The following is a 27,174-nucleotide window of genomic DNA, read 5'->3' on the forward strand; positions in this document are numbered from 1 at the left end:
TGCTGATTTCATCTTTTAAGTGTAAACCCTGCTTTTTAACTTTATAAATTGAGCAAAATCAATATTAAAATTTGTTATTTTTTCTCTAACAATCCAGTTTTATTTTTTAGTCCTACCTTATGAGTCTTAACTTAAGGTGGACCTTATAGAGCAAATTCCAAACCCAAGTTAAGAGGACCTATGTGTATAATAGCTACATCATTGTTTTTCTTTCATTTTAGGGTTTTGTTTTTTTTTTTTGCCTTCTAATTAAAATTTGTAAATATGTTTATTTCACAGTTTATGTGGTGCCCATCAGAATGACCTCTATCTGGGTGCTTTATAGTTTTAAGACAATTTCAATACTAAAACACTCAAATAGGACCAAGCCAACAAGTAACAGAACAAAGCCACACCTTAAAACTATTTCTTAGTTTTTTTAAGGCAAGCTAGAAAGAAAACAACCCAGAAGAACCTGAAGTAAAGTTAATATTCATAATAGAATTTTAATATATGTTAGCAGAATCTTGGACTCAGGGATCAGAAGCCTTTCTGAAAGGGTGTTATTTTGAAGATTTGTGTTAAGAGAGGCCTTGTACCTAAACCAGCTTTTTAATAGTAGAGATAGAAATCTGACAGCAACCATCAGCACTTATGCTGGTGATCACTATTGATTTTCTAACACTGATTTTTTTACTCTTATAGTAGTGGGGGAATTATATTGTAGACTACTGTTTAATAGTTTGAGGAAAGTTTAAAACGTGTTAAGAAAAGGGATCCCTGGGTGGCGCAGCGGTTTGGCGCCTGCCTTTGGCCCAGGGTGCGATCCTGGAGACCCGGGATCGAATCCCACATCGGGCTCCTGGTGCATGGAGCCTGCTTCTCCCTCTGCCTGTGTCTCTGCCTCTCTCTCTCTCTCTCTGTGACTATCATAAATAAATAAAAAATTAAAAAAAAAAAAAACGTGTTAAGAAAAAGATTATAAAATAGGATATACAAGTTCTTCTCTTTGCAAATACATGTTTTATAATCTGTGCCTATCTATCTATACCAAGATGTTAGTATTGATTACCTTTGGTGGTGGGATTATGGAATTTTTTTCCTTATTTTTCCTTTTCCATATTTCTTAAACTTTCTACAGTGAAACATATATTACAGAAAATTTTATTTTTAAAGCACTAAAACAGTGTTGGAAATATCTACCACAAAACAAAACTAATAGAGTTTACATTAATATTCAGGTTTTAAGTAAGAGAAGCCATTAATAACCCTGAAAGGGAGGCAAAAGTATAATGCTTACATTCTAGACTTTTGTTTTAATATATGAGACTTAGTATTATTTTGTCCTTAGAACATTTGACCATTATCAAATGTATAGGATTGAGGATTAACAAGCATTTATTTTAGTAACTAAACATTTTAAAACCATTTCACTTAAAAACTGTTTAAAGTATTCCAGATCCTTATGAGCCATAGTATAAGTAAAGATTGGGTTGTCATCTGCTTAGAAATTTAGTAACTATTGATGCATAGGTGCATTGTGCAAGGACTGTGAGCCTCTGAGTATAGCCCTGGGTACAACTGCATTGTCTAACAGAGTTAAGCTATTTGAAAAATATCGTTTTCAGTGCTTACTGAACAGTTATAAAACAGTTGCCCTGGAAGAAACCATTGTGGTCATTTTGTAGATGAGAGAACAGAGAATCCAGAAAGTTCGTAGGCTTTGTAGTGAGTTAATGTAGGAACTGGTATTCGTAACCTAGGCTCCTGGCTCTTTATACTATACTTGGGAACTTAATTAATTAAATAATTAACTTAAGCATAGATAATATATTAGTTCAAAATTCAACAGGTACAAAAAGTATTTAAGTGGAAACTCTTCTTTTGCCTTCTGCCTCCCAGTTCTCCACTGTAGAGGGAACAACAAAACACATTTTGTTTCTTTTCAGAGTTATTATACTTATATGAAGAAAGCTCCATTTAAAAATATGATCTAAGGGATATTATTTAACTCCACATTTTCACCTTATTATCAGTGTGAAATAATATAAGACAAACTTATCCTTGGATCTAAATAAACATGCTTTGCTTTTTTAAAAGCATGGAACTTTTTTTTATTTTTTTAATTTTTTTATTTTTTTACCTATCAAGAACTTCTAAAAAGGTTATTATTGGGCACCCCCAGTGGTGCAGCGGTTTAGTGCCGCCTGCAGCCTGGTGTGTGATCCTGGAGACCCGGGATCAAGTCCCACACCAGGCTTCCTGTACGGAGCCTACTTCTCCCTCTGCCTATGTCTCTGCCCCCCTCTCTCTGTCTCTATGAATAAAATAAAATCTTAAAAAAAAATAAAAAGTTTATTATTATTAAACAGTTCATAAGCCGTCTATTTTATAATATGCCTGCTTTTCCATAGCAGTGAGTATATGGAGATGTAATTTTAACTTCTTCTCAGTAGTCTGGGCAGTGTCAATGAAGTACGATGAGGGTAGGTTTTAGTTGCTTGTAGTTATTTGACACAGTCATTATATAAGGAGCCATTTAAGTAAAAGATCTTATTTTAAGATCTGTTGTTAGCAATCCCTTTACATAAAATATGGTTTTACACAATTTATTCCAACCTGATAGCTGACTGCCTCTTATTAACTATTTATATTTTTATTCCGTTTCTACCACCTTTGCTCATACATCACTACTGTTTGTTTGTTTTTTAAGATTTTTAAAAAATTTATTCATGAGAGACACAGAGAGAGGCAGAGGCATAGGCATAGGCAGAGGCAGAGGCAGAGGGAGAAGCAGGCCCCCTACAGGGAGCCCGATGTGGGACTTGATCCTGGGACTCTGGGATTACTCTGATCCGAAGGCAGATGCTCAACCGCTGATCCACCTAGACATCCCACATCACTATTGTTATAAGTTTTTTACTTTTCCTTCTCACTGTGATTTATGCTATAATGGTTTAGCCAATCTGAACATTCATTGGGATTAAGTATCTGGTCTCTCAAAGATATATCTAGATCACATGAATGAGTAAATACAGTAGGATAAATCATTCAAATAGTGATTGATTTTGAAGTTGATTTCACTGTAATGATTATTTGTAGACTTAAGTGTTTTGGATTTGTCATACTAACAAAATGATGAATTTCTACAGATTAACTAAAACAGCATAGAAATAACCAAGAAGTTAATCAGCAGGATCTTAAAACTCCCCTTTGTCTGTGGTCCTCCAAACCATCCTTTATCTAAAATAGGCCCTTAGACTGAAAATGAGTACCAACCTAGGCAGAACTTCCTTCTTCAATGATTGGCAGGGTTTGAGCAAAGAAAACAAGGGTCAGGATATGCAAGAAGTAAATAAATAAGCCTCACCGCTTTTAGTGAATTTAAAACATACTGTCCTAGAAACAGGGCTATAGAAGGTGACTGGTTTCCCAGGTCAGCCACTGAAAGCTTATTTAGCCCACGGTATATAATATTATAGAAAAGAATCAAACTATAAGAATGCGTCTATGAGAAACTGTTGCAAATTTTAAATAGCCAATTAGTGTGAATGAGTTGCGAACATAATCCTGTTTTAATGAAGAATTGCCTGAATTTTCCTAAGTCCATCATATGTTTGTTAAGTGTAAATTAAAAAGTTAAGTAATGATATTTTAAGAAATTTCCTAGCTATATAACTTTCTCCTTGATCTGCCTGACATGCTATGGCATTTGCTAGTATATTCTGCTTAATTTGCAGTTTGACTCCTCCAAAAGGTTAGTTCTCCCTCTTGATAAAACTAATCTTCTGTTTGGCATATGCTGCCTCAACTTGTCAACTAAATTGGTTAATTTGAGAGAATTTGTTATTCACCAAGGCTGTGTTTTTTGGGCTCATGTAGAGGGAGGCCTGTACTTGGCCAATTTACTTGTGATTTGGAATGTACTGGGGGTACACAGCAGGTGAGTAAGTGAAATTGGAAGACTGCTTGAGGATATCCTTTTATTTAAACTTACATATTTTTAAAATAATTATACCTGCTGATCTTTCATGCTGCCCATGTTAGTCTTAACTGCTATTATCTAAATGATGTCATTAAAAATCAAGTATAGGTAATTGCCTTCAAATACCAAACTGTATCTATTTGAGCAGTGTAGTTAATCTCCAGAATGTGGACTCTGGGCCCATTGGTTTATTTCTGTATTTATTGGCCACAGATAGCCCTTACTAGCTTTATGGCTGCTATGGAGAATTATGTAGTTAGGGCATTGCACAAAGGTGCTTCGATGAGGGGGCAGTTAGTAACTGAAATCTAGTGCAAGTTTCACTCTCCAGTCAGGCTTTATCCACTGGGAGGACTAGGTACCTTCTCTAATTCTTCCACCCAGGGGATACACTTCCTAATTTATGTAAATATGAGTACATATTAAGGAAAACCTGGATTAATTCTACTTGATCACAGCATTTCTGAGCACTGAAATTTGATTCACTACTCCTGATGATTATTGAGATGGATAAGGGTTTAATAGATATACTTAGTACTTTAATTTTGTACATCAACCATTTTATTATAGCAGATGTTAGGATAGGAATGGATTGTTACAGATACATATCTAAAATGTTACAGTACTTGGTGGAGTGATTTTTTTGCTAGCAGAGTTTTAAAATAAGACTGCCTATGTTTTGTTTTTATCCTGATCCTTTAAAGTATAAAGACTTAATCCAAGAATTTCTAAGATACACTGTAGCATACTACGGTAGAAAAAATATGGGCTTTGGAGTCAGAAATACTTGGGTTCAAATCCCACCTTTGCCTTGCTATATAAAACTGGGACAGGGGATCCCTGGGTGGCGCAGCGGTTTGGCGCCTGCCTTTGGCCCAGGGCGCGATCCTGGAGACCCGGGATCGAATCCCACATCGGGCTCCCGGTGCATGGAGCCTGCTTCTCCCTCCGCCTGTGTCTCTGCCTCTCTCTCTCTCTCTGTGACTATCATAAATAAATAAAAATTAAAAATTAAAAAAAAAAACTGGGACAAATTAAGATTTGAGTCATATTTTCTTCATCTATCAAAATACAAATGGAATCAGCCTACCTTACTGAGTTGTTAGGAAGGTTAGAAGACCTAATAGGTAAAGCAGATACTGGATACTCACTAAATGTTTCCTCCTTCTAGGCCTACTTCTTTTACCTCAACACCTTAACGCCTTCGCTATAAAAATCCAATAAATAGAGAGTGGAGTGGTGGTTTTGGTTAGCTTTATCTTCATATTTGAGCTAACCGTAAAGCCCTTATTGTTTTTATACTTGTGGAAAATAACTCCAAGGTGTATTTCTGTACTATCATGTCTTTCTGGGTTGATAGGGTCCCCCAGAGTACCATTCTGAACCACATTTGTACATCTGTTGCCAGAGTTCAATATTTGAGCAGTTGTGAATGGATTTCATCACAGGCAGGGTTATTGTTTCTTAATAAAGCCATGTCATTAGCTTAAATTTTTATTATGATCTGCCTGTTTGTCTTAGAAGTCAAGTGCGGTGGAAAAAATTCTGGTTAGTGAGATTGCCTGTCACTGGTTAAGATCATGAAGTAAATATAAATAGACCCAATAAAGAACCAGCTTCACTTTGTTAATTTGGAGACATATGTGGGACACAATTATTTGAATCTATTAGAATTGAATTAAGAAAAAAGGGAGATCCAACATTAAATCATGGGTGAAAAAATAAGTGTATTATTATGACTAAATATTAGGCTTTTCTTTTGAAGTAACAAAGTGCCTCCCCGGATATTGTAAAATCAGACTTTTAAATTATTATTATTTATAAATTATGAATAATTAATTTATAATTTAGATTATGATGGGGTCAGACCCTATCTCTGACTCTGAGCAAGACTACTGAAACTGTGGAATTTGTGCTGCTGTGCATGATATTTTGAAGAATATATGACCCATACCTCTAAACCTCACTTCTAAACTTGTAGTGAAGAAAAAAAAATTTTTTTCATTTAATCTTTATTTAGGTTAAAGCCTTTTTTTAGAAGATAAGTTTGGTCAGTGGTTTCAAACTTATTTTTTACATGCAAAAATGTTAATTTGTCCTTTATCTAATCATTTATCTAATCTTTAATCATTTAGGCATTAATTCATGGACTAAACAGACACTATTACTCCATTACTATTAACTATCGGAAAAATGAACTGGAACAGAAGGTAAGTTAAATTTTTATATTAGAGAGAGGGGGGAAATCCTTTTTCAGACCATTTAAACTATTACCTAGTATATTTGAGTTTGAATTGTTGATTTCTTTCATTGATGAGTTCAAATATTTTTTCATTCCTAATGAATTGTGGGAACATAAAGGAATATTTTATTGGACATATTGGAAGATATTTTACCTTATTGGTAGGTGCTAAAACAAGAGAATAAGTAGGAAACAAACATTTCTGTTTGATTTTATGATTAATTACAAAAATCTTTCTCCTCATTCTGTGTTTTTCTGATTATCTTTTTCCAATAAAATGCCTTTTTGGAACTTTCCAAATTTGAAAGGAATAAATGAGATTGTAATTGCATAGTACTTAAAAAGTACCTTTTTTCATAGGGTAAACTAAAGGTGAATCAAAAGGGAAATTTTAATCAAAAGGTAGTAGTGTTTTAGATATTTAAAGCTAGATTCTTACCGCTTTTTATACTAGGCAGTTTTTAAATTTGGTTACCTTAAAAACTACCTAGTACCTTGGTGGGTTAGCATTCTTTTGTTTCTACTATTTTAGAATTATTTCATCTAATGCCACATATTTTAAGTCTGCCTCTTGCATTTTGAAATTACAATCTGAGCTGCTTTTTTTTCTTTACTATTACAATTAGTCATCTTCCAAATTAGCTTTTTGTATTTCTCTCTGATAAAGACTTAAAATAATTTTTAAAAACATCGAGTACTATTGCTAGCCAGTAAGTTCTGGTTCCTATGTGATTCTCAAGTCCAAACAGGGTAAGTAATCAGTAGTAAATAAGACCTTTCTTAACTGATCAAAACTGTTCCTCATAAAGATGCCTTAGAAGGGGATTCTAATACATGAGATAACTGGGAAGTAGAATAAGTTGAGCTGTCCATATTGCCTCGTCTTTCAACCAGATGGCCTCCATTTTTAATGTCATTTATATATTGTGGGGAAGAATGTACTGTATAAGATTTTGAAAGAAGAATTCTGTTTTTTTTTTTAAGTTTTATAAACCATGTTTTAAAAGGTCAGAGCCACCAGTAAACTCACCTTGAGCATGATGAGGAGTGAGGGTCTACAGGAGCCCACCCGTTCTTCCTTGGCCCAAGGGGGGACACAGCCATAAAGCTTTCTTCCAGCTGCTTGCCTATGTCCCAAAGATTGTATCTGCTGTGATAGATTTAGTTGATAGATTGAAATATATTTTTAACACTTATTTTTAATTTTTATAGAATAGGTACAGACCGTGAAAAGGATCACCAGTCAGATACAAACTGAAAAGTTTATTCACGTACATAAATACTTTATCAGTCTAATATCTGTTTGGAAATATCTGGCTGGTTAAATCAACCTTTCCCCCTTTTTGATGCCCCTAAAATTTAGCTACTATTCTTGGCATAAAACATACACACATAAATACCTATATAAGTTAATTAATGATATGATTATGCTCCTAGTAGCTCAGTTGAGGAGCTTTTATAGTACCAGAAGCCCTGCCTTTACTCTTATCCCAAGCTATATACTTACCTTCAGACTTAACTCAAGGGTAACAATGGAATCCTTCTTTATCCATGATAGGAATATCCACATGCTCTGTGAGAACTTTGCTTTTGAAGTGGTAGGAAAATTCAGTTCTTAATTATAGGTACCTTTGTAACATATATAGTTGCAGCTGCACCAAAATTTCCCGAAGATATATTTTCTAGAATACTTCTCAGTGGAGAAGATGAAAAGCAAAGAAATTGGAGTTACTTGTGCAGGCTTTTTTCAGTTTTTGGTAAACTACTCTTGTCCCTCTGGGCCCCTGAATGGGAATGTAGGAATTTGGAGCTTTGTGTCTTGCGGTCTCAGGTAATTTTTGACATGCAGCATATTCTCTAGCATACAAAAAAAAAAAAAAGACAAAACTTTGTATGAGATATAACTGCAAAATTCTAAGCAAGTGGAGCAGTTTTTCTTAACTAAACTTGACACTTCTAGCTGTATCTTCAGATCATGAGTTGTTGATCTCACAAAATATACTGGTTCTAACAGTAAAAGCAACAGCTATTTTTTGTTTACAAAATATTTTTCAGTCTTTTAAAGAAATTCAATTTCAACTAGAGAACATTTATAGAGTTATAAGTCTAAGAAAAACTCTCTTAAGACTCTAAACTTGAAAACCTAGGAACTTCAAGAAAAATATACTCAGGATGAGTCCAGTTTGAGAAACAGTGAACTAAGGTGTTTAATTCTGTGATCTGATTCCAGTTTGCTGATTTGATTACAGACTGGACAAAGTTGTGATTTCTTACCCAGTTTCATGACTTTTCATTCTGACAGTAATGAAGTTTTCATTTTAAAAATTACAGATGGAATACTAGAAAAGAAACTTGGAGAGTATTTAGTATGAGCCCTTACTTCCTAGATATGTAAATTGAGGCTCAGAAAGATTTAAATGAAGTCATTCAGTAAATGAGGCATTTACCTCCTTACTATGGACTTCGAAAGCTGGGCTATGGAAGTATTGGAGACCTTGTATGTAACATAGTAGCTTCACATACTCATTCATTCATTTGTGCATTCAACAAATGTTTATTGAATGTCTGTTATGATATATAAGGTATTATTGAATCTACATCTTGGTGATCTTAAAATCAATAGGGCAAAACTACTCTTTTTTTTTTTCAAAGTGAGAGAAATGCAATAATAAAACAAATTTCAAGTGTTGATAGTATTATAAAAATAATAAGGCAGGTTAAGGGAAGACAGATGTTTAAGATAGTATGAGGTGACTTTTTTATACAGGATGGTGGGGAAAGGCATCTATCTCTAAGGAAATGAGAAACATAAACCATGCAAAGATAAGGAAAATAGCCTTTGAGGCAGAAGGACAGCAAATACATGGTGTTAGAATACTCCTTAGGTTTTATTAATATAAATTTAGGAGAATCCTTATTCGAGTTTAAGTTAATAAAATTCAATTTTAAGCTCATTAATTCTGAAGGTTTTTTGGTGAAATTGTTTCTTAAGACAAATGAAGGAAGTATCCTCCATACAGGAAAATAATTACTTTTTCTTTCTTTCTTTTTTTTTTTTTTAGATGTTGCTAAATTTGCATAAGAAGAGTTGGATGGAAGGTTTGACACTTCAAGACTACAGTGAACACTGTAAACATAATGAATCAGTGGTAAAAGAGATGTTGGAATTAGCCAAGAATTACAATAAGGTGAAAGTTACTTCCAATATTTTTTACTTATAATTTTTGGAATACGTGTGATTAGATGCAAAACATGGCATAAATATATATATAGTTAAAAATAGAGTGGCCTGTTTTATAGATCAGATTAAATATTTTGGACTTTGCAGGTCATCCAGTCTGTTGGCAGCTATTCAACTCTGCTGTCATAGTATAAAAGTAGACTTAGGGGGATCCCTGGATGGCGCAGCGGTTTCGCGCCTGCCTTTGGCCCAGGGTGCGATCCTGGAGTCCCAGGATCAAGTCCTGCATCGGGCTCCTGGCATGGAGCCTGCTTCTCCCTCTGCCTCTCTCTCTCTCTCGCTCTCTATGTCTATCATAAATAAATAAAAATAAATCTTTGGGATCCCTGGGTGGCGCAGCGGTTTGGTGCCTGCCTTTGGCCTGGGGCGCGATCCTGGAGACCCGGGATCAAATCCCACGTCGGGCTCCCGGTGCATGGAGCCTGCTTCTCCCTTTGCCTGTGTCTCTGCCTCTCTCTCTGTCTCTCTGTCTCTCTCTCTCTGTGTGACTATCATAAATAAATAAAAATTAAAAAAAAAAGGAGACTTAGACAATAAATAATGGAGTGAGTGAACCTGTGTTTCAGCAAAACTTTATTTAATAAAACAAGTAGCTGGCTACATTTGGCCTATGGGCTGTAGTTTGCCAATCCTATTATAGACTGTATAAAATAGTTTTACATTTGAAATTTCTTCATTATCGGAGGGCATTTTCTTGGAAGGGAAAGAGAAACAAGAAGATATAGGATAATAACAATAGCATTTAATACTTCTGTATGTAGTTTAGTTTATGAACTTTTCTTTTTTTCATTTAATAAGTGTCTGTTGAAAACCTGCTATGTGCCAGGCACTGGGGATATGGTAAGAAGCAAGAGTTGTCTTCACAGAACTTATTTTCTGGTAGGGAAAACAGAATAAACAAAAAAACACAGTATAAAAATATATTGTGATTGATGCTATAAGAAATAAATAAGATGATGTAATGAAGAATAACTAGGGGCAATCACTTTATATGAGGATGTTTAAAAAGTTATATTTTGTAGAATATATTTATTGTGGAAATATTTATTGTGGGCTAAAATACATGTGGCCATAATATTTTCGTTCATAACTTTATATTCTTTTACAATTCTGAAATTGAAAAAAAAAATACTTGAGCTACGACTTAAAATGTATCTTCTGTGTTGTATTAGTTTCCAAGGGCTGTCATAACAAACAAACCCCATCCAAGGGCTGTGGGTTTTTTTGTTTGTTTTGTTTTGTTTTTAAAGATTTTATTTATTTATTTATGAGAGACACAGAGAGAGAGAGAGAGAGAGACAGAGACATAGGCAGAGGGAGAAGCAGGCTCGATACAGGGAGCCCTACATGGGACTCAGTCCCTGGTTTTTAGGAACACACCCCAGGCCAAAGGTGTTGCTAAACCGCTGAGCCACCCGGGCTGCCCTAAACTGGGTGTTTTAAAACAAATACATTCCATCATGATTATCGAGGCTATAAGTCCAAAATCAAGGTATTAGGAGGGCTGTGCTCCCTCTGAAGCTAGTCCCAGGCTTTCTTCAGTTTGTGACAGCTTAACTCCAATGTCTAACTAAGGTTAGGATTTCAAAATATTGTGTGTGTGTGTGTGGGGGGGACGCCATGATTCAACCCATAACACATATTTTCCAGCTTTCTTGACCAAAAACCCACATGAAGAATAGATTTTACATTTTGACCCAGTACATGCAAGTGTATATGTGTGTATATAGCAACAAAAGTTTTATAAAATAATATTTACCCTTATTACATATGATACTGTTTTTTCCCATTTAACTCAATTTTATTGTTTCAATTATATATGCATATTATATATACATACATATAGCTTACAACCCATTAATGTATTGACAGCCTGTAGTTTATAAAACATACAGATTATACACTGTTTTTGTTTTTGTTTTTGTTTTTTTTCAAATGTTTATTGGATATCTCCTATACAAGTTGCAGTGGGAAACAGGGATCTTTCCTTCATTTATAGGAAAGCAGAGTCAGTAAAAAATAGTTCACAAATGAACCAGAATTGGTGTGTTCCTTGACACACACATTCAATGTGTCCACAGTCCAGCTGTGTCAGTATCACCTGGCGTCTTGTTAGAAATGCAGGTGCTCATACCTACTGGATGAGAATCTACATTTTATCAAGATTTCCAGGGATCCCTGGGTGGCGCAGCGGTTTGGCGCCTGCCTTTGGCCCAGGGCGCGATCCTGGAGACCGGGGATCGAATCCACATCGGGCTCCCGGTGCATGGAGCCTGCTTCTCCCTCTGCCTGTGTCTCTGCCTCTCTCTCTCTCTCTCTCTTTCTCTCTGTGACTATCATAAAAAAATTAAAAAAAAAAAAGTCTTACGGCTTTCTAAGCTAATCTCAGAAGGTTTGAGTTGGCTTCCTTAAAAAAAAAAAAAAAAAAGATTTCCAGGAGATTTGTATACAAGTTAGAAGTTAGCAAACACTGCCCTAGAAAAGTCCAATCATACTGAAGTCCTGTAGAAATTCAAAGGCACTTGCTTTTAGTCGTGAGAGTCCTAGGATGCTGTCTTAGAGATAACAGCATTTTACTTTTTAAAGATTATTTATTTATGAGAGACAGAGAGAGTCAGAGACACAGGCAGAGGGAGAAGCAGGCTCCATGCAGGGAGCCCGACGTAGGACCTGATCCCAGTTGTGGGACTCCAGGATCACGCCCCGGGCCGAAGGTGGCGCCAAACCGCTGAGCCACCGGGGTTGCCCCGCGAAATGGAGGTTCTGTTTAGAAGCTTATTGTTACCTAAGCAAAGGGTATTAGGTACCTGTTTTACTGCAGTGGCATTGGGAACAGAGGCATCAGTAACCAAATAAAACATGGCACCCATTGGATGGATGAAGTAAAAGGAGGAGGAGGATCAAGGATGAATTCAGGGTTCCCTGCCAAGGTGACTATAAGTATGTTAGTACTGTTAAAATTTTCCAATTTTTAGAAGTTGAAGGATTGAGAAAGGAGATAGAATTCTATTTTAAACAAGCATTGGAAATATAGGGCTAAAAATTATGGTAGAGGCTAGAGCTTAAGATTTTGGAGACAGTTAAAATTGATGTTGGTTGTCACACCAAAAAGTAATATTTCTCTTTTTACATTAAACACATCTTACCAAAATAAATATTAGCCAAGAGACAGTGTATAAAATTTGCCACGTGTAGCAGGAAGTCTCTGGAGAGAGCTTAGATTTGAAAAAATGTTGATGGGCCCATACAAACAAATTCCAACAGAATTGGGTCTGGCTTTGAAGAGCATGCCCTGATTTATATGTAGTGTTCCAGCTGGAAATCTCGGTTGATTCTAGATTATAGGGGGAAAAATTCTTTATAATGTTTCTAGTATATGTTTTCATATTGTGATATTAAAGAGAGAGAAGTAGTTTATCATACTTAGAACAGTTATTAACCTTTTATACATTAGTGACTTAAGTAATATTATTCAGCAGACTGTAGGAATGGCTTTCATTTCTCTGTAACATTGCAAGTTTAAGTAAATTCATATTGGTACCACTGCCAGGAAATAACCTATTTATGGTTACTGCTGCCCATCCACAGAAGTTTTTCCTATTTTACAGTTTTAAAAAATCTCTGTAGTACTCAAAAACTTGTAAGGTTTGGTTATAAAATGAAAACAATGTGTAAGCTGTGATATGAAGGAGTCCAAATTTGAGAATGTAATTCCCTCTGTGATTGAAAGAGAATGTGGTGGAGTTTTTAGTAACACTTAAAATATAAAAAGAAAGGCCCATGCTACCAATTCTTCGTAGTATTCTTTTTAATTGGTTGGTGTTTTAAACTAAGGTAATTACCGTTAGGTGCCAGTTAGCTCCTAAAGTGAAAGAAGATTAGAAAATAATTAAATTCCTTTGTCCCAACTTTTCTATTTCAAGTCTGAATTCCACACAGAGATTCTGCTTCATTACTAGTCATGATTTCCCTAATTACTGAACTACAACACCCACACTCTGTTATTCCAGATCTCCTAATTTATTCATGCTAAGATTGCATCAAATTTTAAATTATTGATAATATTTGATTGCATATTTGTAAGTGAATGTGGAAGTGAAAAATGAATTGTAGAAGAGTATTTTAAGAATAACATAGAGACATAAAAATTTGCCTTGTTTTCAAACATGTAGCCTGTAAATTCTGATTTCTGACAGTTTGCCTTTCAGATAGAAATAGTGCCTGCTCTGTAACCTGAAAGAAAATTCAGGTACATTTTTTATATATAAATATATTTTTTTACATATAAAGCATAATTATATGATTGCATTTGGTTTACTAGAGTAGCTATTTTAAGTAGGAAAATGTTTTATGCTAGTGCAATAAGATAAGAAAAACAAAATAAAATGTAAATATTGGGGAAACCAGGACAGATTATCATTATTTAACTATGATAGGATATGTTTGCAATCAAACAGAAACCTAAGAGACTAAACTAGAAAACTGTTAGAATTGTTACAATAGAGAATTATGTAGGTCGTAACCAAGCAGTTACATAGGCTGAAACCAGTTGAAAAATATAATAGGCAAATCATGTCACAGCATCCAAAATTACAAAATACTTAGAAATAATTACCATAAGAAATAAATGTATAAATGTGTATGACTTATTTGAATAATACTAAAAACAATTGTGAATAGATTCCTTTGTTTCCAAATAGGGAGATTCAATATTGTAAAGCTAATGTCAAGTTTTCGAAAGATTACTTTAATGCTAGTAAGAATATCAATGAGGTTTTAAAGTTTTGATAACTTGACAGTAAAGTTTATCTGCAATAAAAATAATAACATTTATTGAATGCTTGTTAGGAGTCAGACTGGGAGAAAATACTTGTACTGGTAACAGAGAAAGGGCTAGTATCCAAAAACTGTGTAATATCCAAATAATCCCTATAAAATTGTTTTAAAAATTAATAATTTTGACAAAACAGCTAGAAAACTGAAGACAAATGGCATATAAACATGGGGGAAAAAGTTCAACCTTATTAAATGGTCAAAGAAAAAAATTATAAGTAGAATTTTTTTTCTTTCAAATATAAAAAACAGTTTGGCAAAATGCGTCACTGGTGGGTAAGTAAAGTGACATAACATTTTTGGAGGCCATCTTTCAATTTTAAATGCATATAAATTTTTAACATGTTCTCTTTTAAAGGTTTATTATGAATAAAATTCTACAAGTACCAACTTAGAGAAATATTTACAACTTGCTATTATATAAAAAATTAAGTTGTAGAACAATATGAAAAGTTCCTACTGTGTTACCTTCTCTTTTCAAAGATACCTATCTCACATTTATCTCAACATACTATGTTGATAACACTGTCTGCTCAAGGGTAGAAAGTAGGGGAATGATATATTTTAGGTAAATCTTAAATTATTTTCAGTTTTTGCATTAACCGGGTGTTACTTATATCTAAGATTGTGTTAGCTTAAAGAGGCAATGGTTTCCTCAAGATAGAAGTGTAGGTCTCTTGCAACTCAAGGCCAGTATGAAACTTTGAAGTCATCATGGACCCAGATAGCTTCCTTTTTTTTTTCCTTTTGGTAAAGATTTATTTATTTATTTGAGAGAGAGCATGCACGTGAGCATGTGGGAGGAGGTCGCAGAGGTAGAATTTCAGGCAGACTCTGAGCTGAACACGAAGTCTCACACAGGGCTCTGTCTCACAACCTTGAGATCATACCTGAGCCGAAACAAAGAGTCGGATGCTCAATGGACTGAACCACCCAGGTGACCCAGACCCAGAGTCCTTCTATCTTTTGCTCCACTACCATTTTATTGGCTTCCATCCTGTAGATATCCTCATGATTCAGGGTCATTGCTAGAGCTTTAGCATCCCATCTGAGTTCCCAGCAACAGGTAAAAAAGGTAGGGCAAAAGGGGGGAATACTTCCCAGCTAAATCAGTTCCTTTCACAATCCTTTTCGTAAGTCCTACCCAGCAGCACTTCTGACTATATTTCATTGGCAGAACTCAAGTGGACACACTTTGCTTTGAGAAAGGCTGTATAGTGTGGTCTTTTACCTAGGAACATCACTGTCTTTAATAGAATCAGGGTTATATTACCAAAGAAGAAGGAGAAGAGAAATGTTGGGTAGGTTCAAATAGATTCTGCCATAGAAGTTTTTCCAACAAGCTGAACTATAATTTCTATTATGTGTGCATACGCAAACATAGGATCTTTATTATGTGTCCCTGTTTTGTGTAATTACACTTTAAAATTGAATTCCCTGTAAGATTTTTAGAAAGAACTTATACGCTATTCAGGCCACTTATTAAATCATGGATTTGGCTTAATTATTATTCAGGATGTGTCATTAAAAACTAATCTAATCATTTCCTAAATTGTCATGAATGTTGCTTCAAGGTCTTTGGAGATAGTACAGTTGAAGTCACATTGCTTATTGGCCGTATGGCTAAATGTGTCTGCATCATTCTTTGTGCACGCTCCATTTTTGTATATTTCATTCTGCATTGCAGTTTGAGATTTATAGGCAAGTAAAGCCCAAATATGAGCTCCTTGAAGAGCAAAAACTATCTTATTCAGAACGAGTGAATATTAAATATATAAAATGAAAATTCTGTTGAGGACAGGTATAGAATGTACTGGAATGTTATAAGCTATTCCAAAAGGAGTGTTAGAAATATTTTTTTTTTTTTATAATAGAAGTATTCCTGGAATTAACATATAGTTCCTTAAAAGGAGGGGAGTGCCTAATTTCTGCTTAAGTAAAATGTAGATTAACTACTTCACTGGGATGTTTTAAGGATTCAGTAAATTAATATACTGATAGTGGTAGGAAAGCCAATTTTATGTTCTCCATACTCACACATCTTATCCTGTCTCAGATTTCTAATTGTTTCATGTTTGTTAATTTTGCTTTCCCAAGTACGTTTTATAAAAGTCGTTTCTTTAAACTCATTCTCTACCACCTTAACCTAGTAATGTGATTTTCGGTTATATAGTCATATACTAAGATTGACTTCATCGACTTCACAGAAAATCAGGAAAAAAGTGACGTGCATTATCTTAACATTCACTAGTGCAGAGCTTGTTTAATGGTGAAAGAAATTACCATATTTTTTATGGTAATTTTTAGAAATTTAGAAAGCATGTCCTTAAATGGGAGCATGGCATGTTATAGAGTGAAGAAAGTTAACATTTCAAGGGAAAAAGAAGCCTCCCAAGGACCAGAGAAGTAGGAAGTGGAATGAGAGACATGACATCATAAAACCAGAGAGGTTGAAGGATTAGAAGAGAAAACAGGTATTGGAGAAACTCTTAAAGGTGTTCAGAAAGTTCAAGAAAACGGAGTTTGTTGAAATTTACCTGGTGGAGATCCTTAAAAAGGTGTTAATGAAGTGCAGAGAATCCAGTCCGTATCTGTTGAAGGGAAAATTAAATGGTAGAATTTGAGATAAAGGTTTTCCATTTAAGAAATTTGACCATTACCAGAAGACAGAGAATGAAGTTAATTGGGTTTCATAAAAGCCTCTTTAAGATGGGGGTACGTCTGATGGGATTATGATAACATAACAGGCCAAATTCTAGGAATTTCTTAGAACTGTGCAGACCGTGCATGATGGGATAGCCATCTGGGGGTCTTTGTTGATAAACTGTTAAAAACGTTTCTAGTGTGAATAGCCACAAACATTTTCAGTGCTTTTTTGTTGGTTGAGTAAACCGAAGAGCATGAATGCAAAAGCAAAATTTGATGCCAAATCACAGAAGTTGCCATAAACACAGAAGTTCCCCTAGTGAGGACACTGCCTGTGCCTGAATTTCATTTGTTTCTGCTGCTACCATTTCTTAATATTTCCTGGTGACTAGCCAGATTAGAACTATGAATGAAGACTGGTCTTGCCCAGATGGTAGATGAGATATAGGTGACTTAGGTAAGTGAAGAAAATATTTAGGGGTTCGATGTGATGATTGGGTCTGATCTGGTCTATCTTAGAATGAAAGAGATGTGCTTATTCTTTGTCATGGGGGTTTGCAACCTTAGTATATGCCTAAATCTACAGCTGCTCCTCATTTTCCAGATGGCATCTATGGCTGAGAGTACTTTTTACCATCTGCACTTCTCAAAGAGTTTGTGAACTCTCTCTTTTAATTATTGGAAATGGAAAAACTAATTGGTAAAGTGGTTAAATGATGTAAAAGATTTTTAAAATTAAGTTAGTGCTTTTCACATTCTATTTAACCTTTTAAATAAGATCAGTGCTTTAAATGCTTTTTGACTTTCATCTTTGCATACCTGCCATCTTTGATATTTGCAGTACTCCAAAATACTTTGTAATAACTATTTTGTCTATTGACTGATATTTTGAGTCAGATTCCAAGATTCTTACCTCCGTCCAATACCGTACTGTGTTTTTGACATGAGCATAGAGCAACTAACACTGAATGAATGCAGAGTACAAACTTACTTGAATCGTTCCATTCATCTAATAATGTTTTCAAGTCGGTAAGGTATAGTCTCATGATTTGTAAAAGTAATTGAGAAAAACTTTTTAGGTGTTGCTCATGTTTCTATATATGTAAAGCATTGAGATAGCAGGAGGAGCAATTTCCCACTTAGGTAATACTTTTTTAACTAGCTGAGCATAATAGTGACATCTGACTCTGAAAATGAACATATTCTCTAGAATTCCCTAGGTTTGGAATGTTATTAGCTTTTATTTTTCCTTCCAGTTTTATGAGTCATAAATGTATTTTCTTAATGATGTGTTGTAAATAAGTATCCTTTAATAATCAGTAGATACAGTACTTATTCACCATCTTTTCTCTTTAGGCAGGTTCTACTGGGGAAAATTCTCTAGATAGTTTGTCCATTTATAAAATTAGACACTTGCCATCTTTGCTCATTTTCAAGTTCTCTGTTTACAAAACTATTAAGAAGGTGTGAAATGCAGCCAAACTTCCCAGTTTATGGGAAATGTCTGATGATTGCATTTCCTACATGTTCATTGTTCACACATGAAGAAATTTGGCAGCTGCGAGATTAAGTTTAGAGTATCCAAATCTAACCCTCGCTGGGATTTTGGTTTCCTGCTTTCCACCCCCACGATCTCACCCCTTTTGTAATCATATTTGTGGTAAGTGCTGTGGTGTTATTTCTTAAGGTTGGTGATCCTTCAGTTTTCTTTGTTTTCCATTTATTGGATACTATGAATAAATCATAGACCAGGAGTTCACCTGATAGAGCGCCCTGGCTTCAGACAGAAACATGCCCAAACTCCTCAGGAGGTTCCTTCTAACAAAGAGGTTTGATGGTAGTACCATTGTTGATAGAGGGAGGCAGTGATGGTAGCTAATCTAAATGCTGTAGTTATTTTGTAATTACTTGCTTAGAAGATTTATGGTCATACACAAGATTTTATAGCTAACTGAAAATAGTAGAAAACAGTTTGTATATACTGTTGTGGTTGATTGAATTTTACTTAAGTTGGCTTTTAATCCAAGTTTTTTCCTGTTGAAAACTTCAGATGACTCTGTTTCTTCATGATTACTAAAGATCAGTTATGGAAAAGTGAGATTTTTTTCTGAATACATGTAGAGTTATGAAGGGAGGAAACCATATGATTTGTTAAGTGGATCAAAAGTCAGCAGCTCCTTTGATCCGATTAGCTGCTGATAGTTAACCGATAACTGGGTGTGCACAGGTTCAGGTGATAAGAAAGAGAAGACAAAGAAATGGGACTGGGGCAGAGGTGTGATGAAAGTAGGGCATGGAAGAGAAGGCAGAGTGGACTGCTTATCATCAAGGTGCCATAAGCAGCTGCCTCAGGTACTGCTCTCCTCCACTGTAGCCATCCCTCAAAGAATTCTGTCGTAGTTTTCAGATGGCTAATACTACCATTTGGTGATCCAGTTTGACATACTCGATGTCTTTTACGTATTTCTGAAGTCTGTTTTCAAAATGATGGTGGTAGTAGTTTTTATGACACTGAAGGTGATTGTGAAGATTAGCAAACTTGCTTTTTTGTTTCATGAGTCATTTGAATAAAAGGTTCTGTGAATGGAAATTATGATCACCATTGCCTTCAGTGAGTATTCTGCAGTGGGAAAAGTAAATTTAGAATTTGAAAGTCTGTCCTTTGTGTTTCATTCACAGGCTGTAGAAGAAGAAGATAAGATGACACCTGAACAGCTGGCAATAAAGAATGTTGGCAAGCAGGTGAGCTATACCGTAATAGGTTATGCAGTCGCATAATAACGTGCTCTTGTAGAGTTAAAACTGTTTTAGGGCCAGTGTAATTTTTTTTCCTATTTGTTCACTCTATATTTTTCTTTTGTCTTGTAAATATGATGTTAATTTTAAAGGTCACTGAATTACTTGATGTCAAATTCTCTTTGCCATACGTCGTGAAGTCACAAATAGATCTGAGAGATACTATCTTTAGTGAAAATAATTTACTAGATATACATTAGGAGACTTATGTCCTGAGTTAGTTTTTCAAGATTATTTTCACTTCAAATAATATTATTAGTAAAGATAACAGAATGGTAGATTTATTTCATATGTAAGTTTTTTTTTAAATGATACAATTTGTCCATATGTAGGCTTCAGTATGTAGGTAGTGTTCCTGAGAAGGCTGAGAGCCCCATTGGATTATAGTGAGTGAGGAGAAAGGGTTTTAAGTATTTGCTCTTTCACTTTTCCAAGATGAAATATATATTTTAGTTCCTATTTTCTGAGGGTTGGGGGAACACACCAACCAATTAAAAGAATCTACAGATTAATTAGACTGTTTTTTAAAGAATGTTGATTACATTTTTTTTTCATTTCATGGAACATGGTTATCATATTGCTGATGTTGGCAGAATCTTGATATTTCAGATGCAAGACACTAAGCTGTCTTTGCTTTCAGCCATCCTACCATATGCTCTGATCCCATCACATCTCACAAGCTATGTAGGTTTGGGCCAGGACCATTCTTGGATGGGAAATCTCTAAGAATCACCCAGCTGCCACAAGAAGTAATGTAGATAACTGAGGGAAGTGTGTTACCAATTCACTACAGAACCAGTTACTCCAACAGAGCAGTAGGGGCAAAGGTCTGACTTAAATATCATACTTAGTAAAATTAAATCTCACTATACCCTGAATATTAAAATTTAAAAACAGCTAGAACACTACCCAGACAAAATGGAGTATGGTTCATCTTATTCTCTCATCCTATGTGATCTAGTTACCTTGCTTTTTCCCACTACTTATTGTAGTCTAATACAAATTATTAGATCTCCGACTTGGAGCCTTGCACTTTATAGAACTCACTAACTGTTTTTGCAATAAATGACTCTGAGGCTACGATGTAGATTTTATTTAACAGCAACAAATAAAAGGTCTAAAATAAAAATGAAGCTGAAAAATATGTAATGGGCAAAGTTGAATAATCTTCAGAATCATTTTTTAAAATCTAGTACTTCACTGGTTCAGCCTATTGCGTGGCAAAAGCAAAAGCTGTCTGTAATGGAATCAGATCACTGTCTTTTTCTCCTGCCAGTCTTTCTCAGACACTTTCACCTAAAGTGTCCTAAGGCTTATTTCTGAAATAAAGAAAATTTAATATGTGGTCTAGTTACTTGAAATTATTTGTAGCATGTTGTATATCTGGATTGTTTAAGGAAATCAGGTATGTATTGAAATTGTAATTTAGAAAAGAACAGCCAAGAAATAATTCCATTGATGAACATTTGTTTAAGTAGGAGTCTTGGGTATTTAAGCAATACCCATACAAAAATAATGCTTTAATTGAGAGTTTTTTTATTGTGTGCAATATATATATGTATCTTTTTTTTTTTAAAGCTTTCACATTTAGCTGAAATACTCCATTCAGCTCAGCCTTAAACATAAACATAAATTAAGCATTCTAATTTAGCTTCATTTATTACAATGTTATTTTAAGCCTCATTTTAACTCAGACATTGGAAATACAGATTCGATCAGGTTTCAGTTAAAAGATTGTACCTATATACTTTTCTGTGATATACTATTTTTTCAAAATAGTTGCAGGAAATATGTATCCTTACCATTATTTCATACATATTATATACATGTAAAATATGTATATCTTAACATTGTATTTAAATTTTTAACAACACACAGTGACTTTTGATCCAGGAATATTTCCTGAGCCATTTAAAGCACCTTTTCTGAAATATCAAAATTGTACAGGAATTAAATTTAAATTAAAATTACAGAGGAAGTGATGAGAGAGAATTCACATTGAACTCTCACCTATTGGTATTTTTGCTTCGAGTAAAGAACCCACTCAGACATTCAGTAAATATGAATGGCAGAAAATATGCATGCATACTTGGGCTTATGCACACTTATAAATGCTTATACTTTGTTTTTAAAAAATCAGATGCTGTGCCTGTATAGAATTCCTTTTACTCTTTGTAATTTCTGGTCCAGAGTCGTAGCATTGATTGTGTAAATCAGGTTTTCATTGTGTAATCTATTATTTTATCAGGTACTTAATTTTTAAGTACATTTAGAAATCCTGAGAATATAACAATATATTAGGAAAGTTAAATTGTAACATAAATTTAGGTTTGGCTTTCTTTACCACTTTCAACTATTTACACTAAGTAATTCTTCTATCAGTAATGTGGTTCTTTTTTCTTTTTCTTTCCTTTTTTTTTAATTTAGGACCCCAAACGTCATTTGGAGGAACATGTGGATGTCCTTATGACTTCAAATATTGTCCAGTGTTTAGCAGCTATGTTGGATACTGTCGTATTTAAATAAAACCATGCAAAAAGCTATTGGTGATACTTTCAGCGTATATTCCTCTATTGTTCCTAATGCTCAAAATCAAGGGACCTCTGAAGGTGTGTTTGGTTAAATGTAAGACATCTGGCATCATTTGCAGCACTGTAACACCTTCAGTCTCAGTTGTGCAATTACTTCTGTTTCTTTAGTCAGGGTCTTTGCAGATTCCAAAGTTGTATAAGAATACATCAAAGTGGACAAATTTTGTTAAGATCCCATTTAATATTTGAAGAAATCAGTAACACAAATATATTTTGATTGTTGCTTACAAAATAAAATACATTTACAATCTATGTCTCCTGAGGTTTTTTGGCACTGGGTGGAATTGACAGAATAACATTTGACAGTGCTCTAGAAATCTCACACAAAGATATGTTTCTCTTTGCAATGTAAGATCTGATAACACATAAAACATCAACGTGATAACAAAACTCCACAAATGTAAAATGATTGCCATTAAGGAGTTGCTGCCCCATTAGTGAGTAACCCAGAAAAAATGTTGACATATTTTATATCGTATAGTCAGTATCTTAACGTATTATACTTTCCAGGGTTTCAGAGGAGTATGTTTAAGAAGAAAGAGGGGACAGTGTTAATTGAGACTTTATTATTTTTTTGAAGAGTACATTCTACCAATGCTGAGATTCCCTGGAAGTTGCCTGCTCCAAAGTCCACTAGACTTTATTCGCTAAGACAACCATAGGAGGTATATAATCTCTTCAAAACAAATTGAGAAAAGTCACCATAATGTGAATTTAATATCATGAGCACATAAGAAATAATTTTGTTACTGTTTTCTCTCATCTTTCTCAAATTAAAACTACGTTTTCTGATAAAGACAAAAATTTGACTAATGGCCCATGTAACAGATGACCTTATCCCTCAACCTGTTTCTAACCCGACATACATGAGTAGCTACCCCCATTGGTACTCATGGCACAGCACCATTCTTGGGTACAGCAAGGAGTATGCGAAAACATATGGAGACAGATTTAATTCTTATGTGTACCCTTTGTGAAAATATGGTAAAAATGTTTGTTTCTAAGGCTTCATTAAAAGAAGGTTTTACTTGGGGACTTGGAATTTAGATTTAGCCTCTTAGGTGGTAGGAGTGACGTGATAGGCCAAATTACTGTCCTGTTTGAACAATTCTAGGCTCTTACTGGTTGCCTAATGAATAGTTACCAGAAACTAAAAGTAGAAATGGCTTAAATTCCCACCGTGTTTCACAGTCTCTTTTTTGGTGAAATAAGAGGTGTTCTGAGCATTTGCTTGTCCTGTGGCTTTTTCTTTTATATATAGTCATAGTATGTTTTATGTAGGACATGTAATATGTATTAATTTAATTGTTGACATTACAACAACTAACCATTATAATTAAAATATAAGTGGAAGTTAGCAGAAGTTTTCCTTTTGCCTAATTTGACCTTGTGTGCAGACTTTTTTTTGGATACGTGATTTTTCCCTTTACATAAATAGGGTTCTATGATTTATTTCACAGCTATTCATTAGAGCTAGTCAAGATTTCTTTCATACAATATGCCCTCAGAAGAAGGCCTCAATAATCTAAGGGTTATTCTCAACATTCCATTTGGAAAATTTTTTTGTTTTTCATCTTAGTCTCCTGAAAGCATCTCCTCAGAAGCCTTATACAATGCCTGCCTTTTGCTCTTAGTTGATCACCCATCATCCTGGACTCCCCACAACCAGCACTACCTTCTACTTGATTCATGGTGGAGACACTTCCAATTTCAAAACCAGGAATCCTCCTAGCAAAAGCTACATTTTCTTTCGAGATTTGTAATCAGTCAAAATTAGGATCCCCTGAGTCTCAATGAACACTTTTGTCCTGGAAGGTACACCTATTCTAGCAGCAGCCTGGTGGCTCGGGTCCCATTAGGCATTGAAACCACTTACTTAATCACTAGCTCAGTTAGGTGTGTATGTACTTACGTGAGCATCCTCACCCATCTATTATGCAGTATTAAAGCAACACAAGAACCTGAACTCCCGCTTGCCCCTAGTGTAGAGATGCCCCTGCTTTTCTCTTAGACTAACATGAGGCCATTGGAAGCTCCAGTCTCCCCATGCAGTGTGATCTGCCTGGACCAGGAGCAGTGGGGTCTTTGGGGAGCTCATTATATATATACAAAATCCAGGCCCTCGCTTGAGACCTGAATCAAGAATCCAGAATCCTGGTGTGGTTCATGTGCACTTTGAACCCTGAGGAGCCCTGCACACAAGTATGGCTCAAGAGCAGGTGTGCTGATCTTGAGGAAAGTGAATTTTCCCTTTGGAGCATATATGAGTTCCTGTAGGGAGGAATTGCTGAATGTAGTACAGATAATCTGAGGTCAATGCACATTTATCTCCTCCAGTTCCTCAAAAAATATATCCCTTTTCTATACTTTAACATTTCATTTTTGCATTCTTCATTCTTTAAAAAGTTAATTCAGGGTCCCGCGAATGAGAAAGCTTCTAGGGCCCAGGTGCAGTCTGGCCTTTTTTGCCATATACTTAAGGCTCTTGTCCCACTGAGAAAGGCGGCGGCGGGTGGGAGGGGGAGGGGAGGTGGGTGACCTCGGAAGCAGGGGGCAGGGGGGCGCTCAGAGACAAGTTAATGACGGAAAGGAGAAAACAAGAGTAGTCAAAATTGGGCAAAAACCTCTCAGGAGAAATGATGGTGGAGGGTAATCCGCAGAAAACCCCGGCGTCAAATAGTGTCCCAGCTTCTGTCCCCTCCCCCGCACCCCGAGGCCTCAGCAGCCAAGGCCCTGCCTGTTTATGAAGCTTCGCGGCCTGGAGCTGAGATTCGCTTCCGAAAGGGGGAAAAAGAAAAAAAAAAAAAATGGGTTTGGCTGCATTTCTCCGAGCAAACTGTCTGGACATCTGGTCCCCCGCTCGCCCGGCCCAGGGCCGTGGTCCGCGGGGCCTGGCTGGCGGCGCCGGCCGGAGGCCACAGCTGGGGCCCTGCGCAGCCCACTCAGGCCCACTGAGGCAGCGCCCTGGCGGGGGCCAAGCCCTCGTGCCCGGGCCCGGGAGCCCCCGCGGCCCCAGCGCCGCTCTCCGCCGGGAGGCGCCGAGGCCCGGGAGCGCGGGCGCGCCGAGTGCAGGGAGGGCTTCGGCTGCCCCGGCGCCCCGGCACGGCGAGCTCCCGGCCCCGCGCCCCGCGCCCCGCGCCCCGCGCCCCGCGCCGCTGCCCCACGCTCCCCGAGCCTCGCGGGCGGCGGGCGGCGGGCGGCGGGCGGCGGGCGGCCTGGGCGCGGGGACGTCAGACAATGCGGCGGGCGGAGGCGGGCAGGCCCCGGAGGCCGCGGGCAGGGCGCGGGCAGGGCGCGGGCAGGGCGCGGGCAGGGCGCGGGCAGGGCGGGGAGGCCCGCGGGAGCCCGTCCTCCCGGCCGCCGGCCCGCAGCCCCGAGGCGCCGCCGCGCTCCCGCCCGGCTCCCCGCGGGCTCGGCGTCCGGGGCAGGGCGCCGCCGCGGGGAGCGCCTCGGGCGGATGCAGCTCTCGGCCGCCGGCCCCGCGCGGGCCGCTCCCCCGCGGAGCCGGTACCGGGGCTTCCTTCCGACATCTCGGGGTCGCTCTGGGCCTCGTGCTACTTATCTGTGCCAACATCCTTTTAAATCGGTTATTTTCTCTATTCCTCCGTTGGAGCCTCCTCGCTTCAAACTTACTGGTATGGGGTTTTTTCTCCTCCCCTCCGGATTATATAAACGGCACACACAGGCGCGCACACACGCACACGCGTCCTCGGCATCGACCCCCGCGCCGACACCGCTTCCACTCCGCCTCCGCAGACGAGCGCCGCCCGCGACCCGGTCTGCACGGGCTCGGCCCTTCCTGCCCTGGCGAGGCTCCCGGGCCCGGCCGCCGCGCCAGCACCGCGGAGCGAGGGGAGCGCAGCGAGGGGAGCGCAGCGGGCGCGCCGCGCTCGGCGCCGGCCCCCGCCACGGGCTCGCTCCGCCCATAACCTGCAGCCGGGCTCGCTGATAAAACATTTAGCAAGGACCCCGTACACATCACTGCAAACACATTAGGGCGCTGCAGCCCGGCGGCCTATGATTATTTCAGAACTTAAAAAAGGTGATCGTGGATTGTCACCGTGTCTGTGCTGGAGCGAGAAGCCGCACCTTCCCGGGTGGGCGGATGGTGGGTGAGCCGCAGCGACTCGCCCCCCGCCCCGCCCCGCCCCCGCCCGCTCGCCGCCGCTCCCAGCCGCACAGATTTATTTATTTATGTGTGTGGATAAAAAGGTGTGCGTGGGGGGGGGGGGGTTCGCCGGGGACCCGCAGGACCCGCTCACAAAGGACTGGCTCAGGTGTTATGTGCTTCTGTATTAACTGGAAAAGACAGACTCTGGAACTTTTACAGGGCGAGAAGAGGCCACCGGCTCGCGCTTTGTATACTTTGCACTTGAAATCGTTACATTCAACTGAATATTTGGCTCATTCAGATCCGAAAAGTCTCCTAGCATCATCGAATTCCCTCCTCCGCCCCTCGGCTCGAGAGGAGGGAGGTGGTGGTGGGGGGGAAGGTAGGAAAATGTTTAGTAAATTGCACATCTTTGAATCTTCCTAAAGCAGTGGTCACAAAGCTTAAAGGTGACACAACAGTGCTCACGTAAAGCCAACACACATTCCCCACCCCACCCCCCCCCCCAAGCCAACAATAAAATCATCCCCTTCAATTTGCCATGATCGTCGCGACCAGGAGCCAGGTGATTATCCTAATTAATGTCTATCTAATTAAATTACTGTCAGCAGTTAACCAATGGCAGGAGCCGTTTCATCGGCTGCACAAGCAGCAAGATCAAAAGTGAGCCTTTTCTGATTGCTGCATAGTGTCAATTGGCCAATCTCTTCTCCCAGGGAAAAAAAAAAAGTAAATCAAACCTTTGAGAAG

The 27,174-nt window shown here is 37.5% G+C and overlaps 1 protein-coding gene across 1 annotated transcript in view; it reads left to right on the forward strand.

Annotated features, from left to right (window-relative positions):
* Nucleotides 1-22,565, forward strand: part of PSMD14 (proteasome 26S subunit, non-ATPase 14) — a 103,688-nt gene extending 81,123 nt beyond the window's left edge. The window contains exons 9-12 of the mRNA XM_041722713.1: nucleotides 6,100-6,174; nucleotides 9,269-9,394; nucleotides 19,606-19,668; nucleotides 22,150-22,565. Of these exons, the coding sequence (XP_041578647.1) occupies nucleotides 6,100-6,174; nucleotides 9,269-9,394; nucleotides 19,606-19,668; nucleotides 22,150-22,248 (363 nt within the window). The 3' untranslated portion in view covers nucleotides 22,249-22,565. The remainder of the gene's footprint in view (nucleotides 1-6,099; nucleotides 6,175-9,268; nucleotides 9,395-19,605; nucleotides 19,669-22,149) is intronic.
* The last annotated feature ends 4,609 nt before the right edge of the window (nucleotides 22,566-27,174 follow it).

This window comes from Vulpes lagopus, chromosome 11 (genome assembly GCF_018345385.1).
Source record: "Vulpes lagopus strain Blue_001 chromosome 11, ASM1834538v1, whole genome shotgun sequence".
Classification (NCBI taxonomy): Eukaryota; Metazoa; Chordata; class Mammalia; order Carnivora; family Canidae; genus Vulpes; species Vulpes lagopus.